Genomic DNA, 12,743 nt, shown 5'->3' with positions numbered 1-12,743 from the left:
CAAAAAAAGAAACTTTGTAAAACTAAACTGAATCCCATCTGGTTTTGGATGGTAAATATTAATCTGCCAATCAGAAGCATCTTATTCTGCTGTGTAGGAAACACAACTATTTGTCATATAGTGATCTTTTTCAAGCAAACAAATGGTTGCCTTTGATGGTCTATAAGCTCAGAAATGAAGACTGACCTCTTGTAGTCCTAATTTTGTGCTGCCACTCAAGGTTTTAAACGTAAAGTCCCATTTAACTCCAATGTGACTTGTCTATTTCAGCATTTGGCTTTTGTTGAAGAACTTGTACAAAGGTTCTGCTGTGTTGAGTAAATGTGACGTAGCCCCCCCCCCCCCCCCCCCCCCAGATGAATGAGGAACAAAAGTATATGAAAGCATGCTGCGACATGCCCAGATGTATTTTGAACAAATAGTCAAATGTTTTACTTAATTTACTTTAAATTCTTTAAAGTAGAAATACCATAGCAACATTAAGGAAGAAGAATTAATCTTGTGCATTGAAACAGTTATATAGCAACATACTTTGCATTGAAACACTCAGCTCTTGGGTTTATTTGAATCGCAAGGGCAAACTTCTAATCTTAAATTTGCAAATGACTAAACGGGTGTTTTGTCGGGTGGCGCAGTGGTTAGCACTGCTGTCTATGGCGCTGAGGACCCAAGTTCAATCCTGGCCCTGGGTCACTGTCTGTGTGGAGTTTGCACATTCTCCCTGTGTCTGCATCGGTTTCAACCCCATAAACCCAAATATGTTCAGGCTAGGTGGATTGGCCACTCTTATTTGCCTCTAATTGGAAAAAAAATAATTGGGCATTCTAAATTTATTTTTAATAATGGTGTTTGTAATTGGATTGTTTTTGGCCAACCTTGTATTTCAGCCCCGCGTGCATTTGGACAGAAATATCTGTCCTGATGTTTCTGTCCAAACGCAAGTTCAATATTAAGGTTTTCTCAGAACCTGTTTTCTTTACAAAGACCTGGGGCGGAATTCTCCAAACCCCGCACAGGATCGGGGAATCGGCCAGGGCCTTCGTAAATCCCGCCCCCGCCATGGCCGGAATTCTCCGCCACCCGTGAATTGGCGGGGGTGGGAATCGCGCCCTGCCGGTCAGTGGCCCCCCCCGCGCCGGTCGGCGGGGCCCCCGCGGCGATTCTCCGGCCCACGATAGGCCGAAGTCCCACCGCTGTCAAGCCTCTCCCGCCGACGTGGTTTAAACCACCTCTGGTGCCGTCGGAAGCAGGCGGCATGAGCGGGTCCCAGGGTCCTGGGGGGGGGCGCGGGGCGATCGGACCCCGGGGGGTGCCCCCCCACGGTGGCCTGGCCCGCGATCTGTGTTACATAAACATTCCACTCTCCTTTCGGCCAGCCCCGACGCCTATCGGCGGGGTGGGAGCCACTCCGGCGTGGGCCTAGCCCCTAAAGGTGCGGAGAATTCCGCACCTTTGGGGAGGCCTGACGCCGGAGTGGTTCTCGCCACGCCGGTACCCCCCGCCCCGCCGGGTAGGGGAGAATCCCGGCCCTGGTGTTGTTTTTGTTTGTTATTATGCAGGCAAGTGCAATGAATGCTGCATCGTACCACACCTTGTTCAAATAGTTTGTGCTACACTGTATGTTACAGTAGCTGCTGCTTACTGTGCAAGAGAGGTTAACCTTTGCCAGCAGACCAAGGCGGCAGGTATTTTGAAGAGTGCCGTCATAGTGACAAACAGGAGGAAGTATCATTCCATCCTGCCTTGTGGGACGGCAAGCAGTTTCTGGGTGGGCGATGTTCACGGGTTTTATTTTAAATAGACACTAGAAGTAATCCTATGTGTCAGATAGACTAAAAGGAGGGTGGAATGTTTATGTAATACAGACGTCAGCAATGGTAGCTACCCACATGCAGTGCAGTGATACTATAACAGGTAATAGACAAGTGCCAGTCAGTCGCAGGGCCAGCCCACATCCATGAATTGCCTGTGCTGATTCATTGGAAGTTTGATATATCTCTCCCTGTCTAGCTCTCTCGCTTTCTCAATTGCCTTGACTCTAGCACAGGGACTGTAGTGCAGAGGACTTTAGACTGGAGTTGTTTTGTGTGTAACGAACCAGGGAATTCATTTCATTTTTTTTTTTCAGGACAACATTAATGTTTTCCTAAAAGGCTGTCAGAAACTTGGTTTAAAAGAAGCCCAGCTGTTTCACCCAGGAGACCTCCAGGATTTATCCAGTCGCGTCACTGTCAAGTAAGAACTGTTTTTATGTTTCAGAAACTGCTGGGCTAGGTCGCGATGGTTGAATGTTCGTAATGCCTACGGGCTCTTTGTGACCTGATGCTGGTCTTAATATATTTTGATTACATACACTAGCATTTGTACTTTTAAATATGTACAATGGTTTCTTTGTGAGAAAATGGGAGAGAAGAAAGTGTTCTTGGCAGACCAGTGTTTTTAAAATGTCAGTTTAAAAAAAAAAGGCACCAGTGAAAGATTTGAGCAGAGGAAAGATATACGTTATGGGCTGAAACTCTGTTATTTGGAATTGTCGCCTGCTATTCACAAACCTCTTTAAATCATTAAAAGCATGCTGTGAGGTAACTTGCTGCCTGTGGTATGGTGGTATCTAAATCAAAAGCTGTTTAGATTTATTGGGGACAGGAGGTGGGGGATCCCAACCGCAGATTCTTTCTTCTTTTTATGATTTCGGGACACCTAAAACAGGATTTTTTACCTTTCTTTAAAAAATGTCTCAATTTGTGAATGGGATAATTAACTTGCTAAATGCAGGGTGTTTTGTGGCTAGTTAAACATTCACGGGAATGTAGGTTGACAGCCAAATTCAAAGATCGTTTTCCTAGCTGTCTTGAACATGATGCCTGAAATTGGGCTGATTTAGCTCACTGGGCTAAATCGCTGGCTTTTAAAGCAGGCCAGCAGCACGGTTCGATTCCCGAACCAGTCTCCCCGAACAGGCGCCGGAATGTGGCGACTAGGGGCTTTTCACAGTAACTTCATTGAAGCCTACTCGTGACAATAAGCCATTTTCATTTTTCATTTCATTTTTTTGTTTTGTAATGCAATGTTACATGTAGCAAGTTTGGGGAGGCGCGCTTGCTACAGAGAATCAATATATACACGGCACAAATGCTGGTTGTTCATTGGCATGGGTATCTGTTTGCCTTGTTTAGTACACACTTGGGTGATTTTTCTAGTTCTGTTCACTATTTGGCAGTTGTGCCTTATGCTCTTAAGTGCACAAGAGACAACTTCAGTCTAGGGCTTGGCTCCCAGCAATTTCCGAAGGTGTTTATGTGGCTGGGATGGGAGTGATGAGCAACTTTTTATATGGTGCTCGAGTTCTAGTGTTGCTGACCTTGTGTGGCTGACAGCAGCCCCAAGGTAAGCTTAGCTGATTTGCTCAGAATTGCTGCTGGTGTCAAAAGGGAAGTCTGAACTGATCTTGCTGGCTGAATGAGACCCAAATGCAGTAACAGTGTGCATATTACTCCAATATAAAGGCAAGTAAACACGTTTCAGTGGACCCAGCTTTCAACTGGGTATTTTTATTCCTATGCTTTCTCTTCTGTAGTTGGTAGTCATTAGATACATTTGCCTGTACCTGTGCACAAACACACAATATCATTGCTTGCTGATTTCCCCCTCCCCGTATCTTCGAATCTTCATCCCACCATCAACCTGTCTCGCCTGATGATAAAATGCTCCTTGTGCGGGGTACAGTTGTAACCTGTGAAATTTATGCTGTTGGCCCAAGTGAATAGCGTGACAGTAAATTTTGATGGTGATTGCATATTTGTTTACGGGTGAGAAAGATTACTCAACAGATCTTTTAATGAGGCAGGTTTTTGCATAGATTTGGAAAGTTGACAGGGGAGTGGTCACAACCCAGATTTGTGCTGACAAGCACAAGATGAAAAGCTCTGACTAAACCTTTGAATTTCTGTGCCAGATATTCTCGTGTTCGATGGTCTTTAATTAACACACCATTCCAGCTGTAAGCACTTGTTTTCCCGAGTGTTGTATAGACTGAAGGGGGACAAAATGTCTCGATGGGATGGGGGGGGGGGGGGAGAAGCGGCTTTCTGAGGGAGGTGTGGAGGTGAACTACTTTCCCCCCCCCCCCCCCCCCCTTTGCAAGTTTGTTCATTTTCCCCTTGCTGTTCTCCTCCCCCCACCTCCCTCACCTTTTATTATACTAGAAAATGTTAATCTTGCAAAGCTTGGTTACTTTTCCCTCTTTGAAAATAGCAATATTTTCATTGAAGTGAGGATGTTGAATTTCAGGTTGTTCAGAGATGTCACTGATGAGCTATCAAATTCAAAGCAAAGAATGGGAGGTGGGTGATTCTACACCGATCCGACAGCTGTTGCAGATTCAGCACACCATGTAAAGCGGGGCTCCCGGAACTAGCAAGTGTGACTTCCAGGCTCCAGTGTATTTCTCTGAGATTGGCTTACTTGAGCTGCTCGGCTATTTACTGTGGATAATAATAATGTTTATTATTGTCACAAGTAGTCTTACATTAACACTGCAGTGAAGTTACTGTGAAAAGCCCCTAGTCGTCAAACTCCGGCGCCTGTTCGTGTACACCGAGGGCGAATTCAGAATGTCCGATTCACCTAACGAGCACGTCTTTGGGACTTGTGGGAGGAAACGGGAGCAGCCGGAGGAAATCCATGCAGACACGGGGGGAACATGCACTCTCCGCACAGACAGCGATCCAAGCCGGGAATCGAACTTGGGGCCCTGGCGCTGTGAAGCAACTGTGCTAACCACTGTGCTACTCTGTACCGTCCTGTCGACACTGGCGTTTGAGAATTACTGTCAGTGACATTGCTGGAAATGGGAAACCAGAGAGGGAGATCATATTGGTATAAATACACAAATTTTGTCACAATCACCTGCGACTGCTGCTTGCTTGTGTAAATAGGAGACACTTTGACCAAAAGCTTCCTTTCCCTTCCCCAAATTTTATTTTTTGAGTGTTCTCAAGTTCGAGACAAGATGACTTTCTTTGACAACTTTACAAGTGGGAAGAAACAATGTAGCTGGTGAATCTTTCCCAGGGTAGAAAAGGATTGAAACATGGAGCATTGCAGGTGTTTTCAAGTTACGGAACCTGCTTTTGACAACCACAAGTGAAGGTGGCAGAACCGGTTTGTCCAGCTGTTTGGGTTGCAATGGAAAGTGAGAAATTGTGTCCTCGTTGCTATTCCTCTCCTGCATCTCAACATCAGTTGGGTCAGCAGATGTCATTCCTTTCATCTGGTGTTTTATCAACCCGGCGCCAGCAATTCAAACCGTGAATAATTAATTTTAAATCATAGAATCCCTCAGTGCAGAAGGAGGCTATTTGGATCATTGAGTCTGCACCGACCCTCCGAAAGAGCACCGTACCCAGGCCCACTCCACCACCCTATCCCAACAATCCCACCCATCCTGCACATGCCTGGGCACTAAGGGGCAATTTAGCATGGCCTATTCATCTAACCTGAACGTCTTTGGACTGTGGGAGGAAACCAGAGCACCCGGAGGAAACCCACGCTGACACGGGGAGGATGTACAAACCCCACACAGTCACCCGAGGCTGGAATTGAACCCGGGTCCTTGCTAACCACTGTGCCACCGTGCCGTGTGTATATTAGTGGGATCCAGAGCTTTAATCAGTAAATTGAGCGTACGGGATGCTATGTTGATGCTATGTTGAGGCACCTCCTCTGTGGATCACTTGGCACAATAGTGCAGCAAGTTGCCTTGGTGTCATGGTTGAAAATCTTTCCCTCAACCAACAACTGCTTCCATTTAGAAAGCATCTCTAGCATGGGAAATAAAGTCCCAAGCTGCCACTTAAGAGGTCGGATCAAAAAAATTGATTGGTTTCTTTTTTCATCACCCTCAGCCTCTTTTCCACCCTCACCTTTGCGCTTTCTTTTTCGCACTTGCCTTTGTGCTCCCTCTTCTGCCCTCACCGTTGCTCTCTCTCTCTCTCTACCGCCCTCGCCTTTGTGCGCTCTCTCTTCCGCCGTGGCCTCTATGTGCTCTTCCGCCGTGGCCTCTGCGCGCTCTCTTCCGCCCTGGCCTCTGCGCGCTCTCTTCCGCCCTGGCCTCTGCGCGCTCTCTTCCGCCCTGGCCTCTGCGCGCTCTCTTCCGCCCTGGCCTCTGCGCGCTCTCTTCCGCCCTGGCCTGTGCGCGCTCTCTTCCGCCCTCGCCTCTGCGCACTCTCTTCCGCCCTGGCCTCTGCACGCTCTCTTCCGCCCTCGCCTCTGCGCGCTCTCTTCCGCCCTCGATTCTGCGCGCTCTCTTCCACCCTCGACTCTGCGCGCTCTCTTCCACCCTCGACTCTGCATGCTCTCTTCCGCCCTCGCCTCTGCGCGCTCTCGCTCCCCCCCGCCTCTGCGCGTTCTCTCTTCCGCTCTCGCCCGATTCCAACATAAATTCATTTTAGTTCAGCTAACATGGGTGTTGTGTTCTCAATAACTAATCGGTTAATCTATTGTAGGGTGGAGTAGCAAAGTGCTGCTGTCTATCAGACTGCTTTCTATTGACGTGACAAGCATTGGTGCTGCCTCTCCCTATTTCTCAATAGTTCATGCTAGTGGCACTTAGTCATGAGATTTTGTATTCCACCATATTTCTGGTCTTTGTTTCCACAGTTTAACAAAGCTCTGACTATAGAGCAACAGCTGACAATTATACAGCATCTTTAATGTGATACAGTGCCAAATCCATTTCACAGGAATGCTATAAAGCCAAATTTGACACCAAGTCACAAGAGATATTTGGGCAGAGGACCAAAATTCTGGAGGTAGATATCCAGGAGCCCTCTGAAGAAAGGTGGAGCTTTGTCTTTGTCTAAGTTTGGGATTTGGAATTTCGGAGCTGAGGGCCTTGGCAGCTGTAGCTGTTAATGGTGGAGCAATGAAAATCGGGGATGCTGGAGGCCAGAATTGGGAATGAACGGATATCTTGGAGGGTTATGGAGTTGGACAAGATTGCAAAGATTATTTAGAGTACCCAATTCATTTTTTCCAATGAAGGGGCAATTTAACGTGGACAACCCACCTACCCTGCACATCGTTGGGTTGTGGGGGCGAAACCCACACAAACACGGGGAGAATGTGCAGACTCCACACGGACAGTGACCCAGAGCCAGGATCGAATCTGGGACCACGGCGCCGTGAGGCAACAGTGCTAAGCACTGCACCACCGTGCTGCCCTGAGATTGCAAAAATAAGGAGAGGAGCCAAGGGAGGGATTTAAAAGCAATGATATAAAATTTAATGAAAACAAAACACTGTGGCGGTGGGAAACCTGAAAAATAAAACAAAGTACTGGACAATTTCAGCAGATCGGGCAATATGTGTGGAGGGAGAAAGTTAGCATTTTGAAGTATAATATGACTTGGGCAGCACAAGTGGTTAGCACTGTGGCTTCATAGTGCCAGGGTCCCAGGTTCGATTCCCCGCTGGGTCACTGTCTGTGTGGAGTCTACACGTTCTCCCGTCTGCGTGGGTTTCCTCTGGGTGCTCCGGTTTCCTCCCACAGTCCAAAGACGTGCAGGTTAGGTGGATTGGCCATGATAAATTGCCCTTAGTGTCAAAAAAGGCTAGGAGTGGTTATTGGGTTACGGGGATCAGGTGGAAGTGAGGCCTTAAGTGGGATCGGTGCAGACTCAATGGGCCGAATGGCCTCCTTTTGCACTGTATGTTCTATGACTCTTCGGAATGGAAGAGAGGTGGAAATCAGCGGTGTTGCTTAACTGGGAGCTGATGCGATTCAGTGACCCCGGCGTTGATGGGTTACTGGGATTTTGTGGGAGTAAGAACATTGATAGCAGGATTTTGTATGACATCGGTTTTATGTGTGATCAAGATTGAAAATGAAAATGAAAATCGCTTTATTGTCACGAGTAGGCTTCAATGAAGTTACTGTGAAAAGCCCCTAGTCGCCACATTCCGGTGCCTGTCCAGGGAGGCTGGTACGGGAACCAGATCTGAAGCAACCAGATCAAGTATTAACAAAAGCACGGGTGGCGATTTTGACTCCATAAAGTAGGGGCTAAGTTGGGTGATGATGCCGGAGTGGAAGCAGGCAAAATTACATGGTTGGGAGCTCACCTTGGGGTCAGATATGATACCAAGGTTACAAACAGTCTAGGTCAGCCTTGTTCCAAAGACTACGCCTTCACTCCTCCCCGATATTTATTCAAAACAATGTTTAATGGACACATAAGAATTTGACTCATTCAGCACTCGAATGAAACATCAGCTTGGGTTGGCAACTCCTTTGGTGACTTGCCTTTTTGAGGAGCTATTCTCAAACCGTTGGAATTTCACTAATTGGTTGTGACTAATGCACTTTCCTCCAGAGAGAGGTGTCCACCCTCAAAGTACGCAAATCGGAGTGAAAATGTTTCGTAGCTCCAAGGAATGTCACGTCAACTCCTCGGGGTGTGCTGTGCAAACAATCCTTTTGTAATGTGAAAGTCTCACCTGAACGTTGGAGTTGATCTAGACAATTGACATAGCACCAGAAGACGCAAATATAAAATTTGCTAACTGTCGTGAGGTTAGAAATGAGGGGGAAAGAATCCTGCTTTGTCCTTCAGAGCAGCGGATTAGACTGGCCGGCGGTAATTAGCTGGCGGGGGGAGGATGGATGGGGTGGGCCATTGGGGACCTTGCTCAATCCTTAACCAATGGGACTAAGGATTGAGAGCAGCCATGGTAGCATTGTGGATAGCACAATCGCTTAACAGCTCCAGGGTCCCAGGTTCGATTCCAGCTTGGGTCACTGTCTGTGCGGAGTCTGCACGTCCTCCCCGTGTGTGTGTGGATTTCCTCCGGGGTGCTCCGGTTTCCTCCCACAGTCCAAAGATGTGCAGGTTAGGTGGATTGGCCATGATAAATTGCCCTTAGTGTCCAAAATTGCCCTTCGTGTTTGGTGGGGTTACGGGGATAGGGTGGAGGTGTTAACCTTGGGTAGGGTGCTCTTTCCAGGAGCCGGTGCAGACTTGATGGGCCGAATGGCCTCCTTCTGCACTGTAAATTCTATGAGAGCAATATGGTGAAGGTCAAATCAGGTACAGAAAATGAAATAAAGAGAGAGAAAGAAATATTGGATTGCAAGAGAGAAGAAAGGGACTGGCGGGAAAATGTTTTCAAGGCGTCAATTTTTACAAATTCTTGAAGGACAATTGGAACGATGATTCATTTTTAGGGCTGGAGAGTTGTGTGGCATTGCATAAATCAGGCCCTTCAAAGGGGCCCTTACGGGATTAAATGTCAGGCCGAATGAGTTTCATTCACCATTAACATGTGAGTGGGTTAATATTTTGAAACTCCAGGTAAGAGGGGGGGGGAAGAGCGATTGTGGTTGATGCGGAGCTACTGTTCTCGAGAGGTTAATGTTGGAGTTGTCCAGCAGCTTGCAGTGATTCTCGATTTGTGGGTTGTCTCCTCCTTGTCTCCAATTTGTGTACTGATAGGAGCGAGGGCGGTATTCTGACCCATTACCAGCGCTGATTTCATTTTCAGGGAAGTGGGTGAAGGAACATGGTGTTCTTTTAAGCTAAGGGGCCATTATGTGAATGTGTGCGAGGGATGTCTGTGACAAAACAATCACCTGCAGTCTTCGGAGGAGGTGTGATGTGTCAAATAACCTTTTTCTGCTTTGTTGTGTTCTTTTGCTGTTAAATGAATGCACCGGGTCCTGGCAGGGCACAGAGACACTGCACCGGGTCCTGGCAGGGCACAGAGACACCGCACCGGGTCCTGGCAGGGCACAGAGACACCGCACCGGGTCCTGGCAGGGCACAGAGACACCGCACCGGGTCTTGGCAGGGCACAGAGACACGGCACCGGGTCCTGGCAGGGCACAGAGACACGGCACCGGGTCCTGGCAGGGCACAGAGACACCGCACCGGGTCCTGGCAGGGCACAGAGACACTGCACCGGGTCCTGGCAGGGCACAGAGACATCGCACCGGGTCCTGGCAGGGCACAGAGACACCGCACCAGGTCCTGGCAGGGCACAGAGGCGCTGCACCGGGTCCTGGCAGGGCACAGAGACACTGCACCGGGTCCTGGCAGGGCACAGAGACACTGCACCGGGTCCTGGCAGGGCACAGAGACACCACACCGGGTCCTGGCAGGGCACAGAGACGCCGCACCGGGTCCTGGCAGGGCACAGAGACGCTGCACCGGGTCCTGGCAGGGCACAGAGACACTGCACCGGGTCCTGGCAGGGCACAGAGACTCTGCACCGGGTCCTGCCAGGGCACAGAGACGCCGCACCGGGTCCTGGCAGGGCACAGAGACGCCGCACTGGGTCTTGGCAGGGCACAGAGACGCTGCACCGGGTCCTGGCAGGGCACAGAGACACTGCACCGGGTCCTGGCAGGGCACAGAGACTCTGCACCGGGTCCTGCCAGGGCACAGAGACGCCGCACCAGGTCCTGGCAGGGCACAGAGACGCCGCACTGGGTCTTGGCAGGGCAGAGATAGAGACACCGCACCGGGTCCTGGCAGGGAGCAGAGACATCACACCGGGTCCTGGCAGGGCGCAGATAGAGACACCGCACCGGGTCCTGGCAGGGCAGAGATAGAGACACCACACCGGGTCCTGGCAGGGAGCAGAGACATCACACCGGGTCCTGGCAGGCCGCAGATAGAGACACCGCACCGGGTACTGGCAGGGCGCAGAGACATCACACCGGGTCCTGGCAGGGCACAGATAGAGACGCCCCACCGGGTCCTGGCAGGGAGCAGAGACATCACACCGGGTCCTGGCAGGGCGCAGATAGAGACGCCCCATCGGGTCCTGGCAGGGAGCAGAGACATCACACCGGGTCCTGGCAGGGCGCAGAGACATCACACCGGGTCCTGGCAGGGCACAGATAGAGACGCCCCACCGGGACCTGGCAGGGAGCAGAGACATCACACCGGGTCCTGGCAGGGCGCAGATAGAGACGCCGCACTTTCTTTTTTTGCCTGAGATCCTAATGGAATAAGGAGGTCAAAAGCTTTAGTTATTATTTCTGCCCATAAATCTAACTCTGAAACACATACTCTAAATGCCCGTAATGGACTGGAAAACCAGGCCATAGGGATGTCAATTGGGTTATAATATGACCTGGGATTTCCCTCTGAGCTTCTGAACACTTTATACTCTTTTTAAAAAACTTTTATATATAGTTACAGCTAATCCAACCAATTATTTATAATCGTCAATTTTTATCTGTGGTATTTTTCGGCCGCCACACATGCCAAGCTCACTGGAGTTTGTGTTCTTTGGCTGAATCTCTGCTTTCTATGTCCATCGTTGTGAGAGAACAGAATGTGATAGTTTTATTTTTAGCGTTACTGCGAGATTGAGCATTTTGCGTTGTCAATAGCTGCTCATATGTGTCAACTCCCTGTCCATTCATAACTTTGTCAGAGTACATGCGCCGCGTTCAGTCGAATTAAATTCAGATGGTCACAGCCAAAAGCAATACAGATTAAATCACAAGTTTGAAACAAAAGTGCCATTAACACTGTACATGGGTTCTTTTGAATGGTTTTAGCTTTTCTCATTTCGAGGTCCAAACATTTGATCATAACTGCACAAAATGCTATTACTATTACCTAATGTAAGGATCTATTCACCAGGGAATATTTCACACGTGTTGCTCAGGGCTTGCTTACTAATGTGCCCTTCTCTTATTCCCAATGGAGTGACGGTCGCCGAGGGTGACCTCCTCTTTCAGAGCACCGCACAATGAGAGAGGCTAGTAATCAGATGACTTCTCACAGACTTGAAGCCTCATCCTGGGCTAAGCCCTTACTCTCATAAGCTTTGGTTTTAATCTGCCGGGTTTCAGATCATTTCTGGCCCCTCATCTCATTCACTTTCTCTCGCTCTCAAAAGCTTTTCCTTTAATATTTCATTGAGTTGCCAAGACGATTGGCTCGATTGATGCCTGTTGCCTCGCAACCCACTTGACTCCCACCCGGGCGACCAAATTTATGGATGTGTGCTCCTGCCTTTCAGGGTTTGGTGGCAAACTTGCTGGCTGGAGTTGTTGAGTCTGGAACAATGTGTGGTTAACCAATTAGCATTCCATCCAATTTCCTGACGGACTGTGCAGGTGATTATAAATGATTAACAGGACCATCATTCTCTTGGTCTTGACCATGAATTTTGAAAGTATTTGTGCCAGGTCAATTGCAACATCTACCCTGAGCCCCAATGAACTGCAGAAAGGTCTGATTTTCTCAAAGTAAAACGTTCCTTGCAATAAGCAATATCGTGAAGAAAGAACATTAACCCCTTGCGGACAGATAACCAGTGCTATCACACGTATTCTGTTTTAGTGTCTTTAAACATAGAATTTACAGTGCAGAAGGAGGCCATTTGGCTCATCAACCCAGCACCGGAAAAACCAACCCACCTAAGCCACACCGCCACCCTATCCCCACAACCCAGTAATGGGGCAGCACGGTAGCATGGTGGTTAGCATAAATGCTTCACAGCTCCAGGGTCCCAGGTTCGATTCCCGGCTGGGTCACTCTCTGTGCGGAGTCTGCACGTCCTCCCCGTGTGTGCGTGGGTTTCCTCCGGGTGCTCCGGTTTCCTCCCACAGTCCAAAGGTGTGCGGGTTAGGTGGATTGGCCATGCTAAATTGCCCGTAGTGTCCTAAAAAGTAAGGTTAAGGGGGGGTTGTTGGGTTACGGGTATAGGGTGGATACGTGGGT

General features: G+C 49.0%; 1 protein-coding gene across 3 annotated transcripts in view; it reads left to right on the top strand.

Annotated features, from left to right (window-relative positions):
- Window positions 1-12,743, top strand: part of lmo7a (LIM domain 7a) — a 245,725-nt gene that overhangs the window by 101,222 nt on the left and 131,760 nt on the right. For all 3 annotated transcript variants that reach the window (XM_038819100.1, XM_038819099.1, XM_038819098.1), the window contains exon 5: window positions 2,129-2,235. In XM_038819100.1, the coding sequence (XP_038675028.1) occupies window positions 2,129-2,235 (107 nt within the window). The remainder of the gene's footprint in view (window positions 1-2,128; window positions 2,236-12,743) is intronic.

Source organism: Scyliorhinus canicula, chromosome 14 (assembly GCF_902713615.1).
Source record: "Scyliorhinus canicula chromosome 14, sScyCan1.1, whole genome shotgun sequence".
Classification (NCBI taxonomy): Eukaryota; Metazoa; Chordata; class Chondrichthyes; order Carcharhiniformes; family Scyliorhinidae; genus Scyliorhinus; species Scyliorhinus canicula.
The sequence above is the reverse complement of the archived record's forward strand: the minus strand, read 5'-3'. Positions and strand labels throughout refer to the sequence as shown.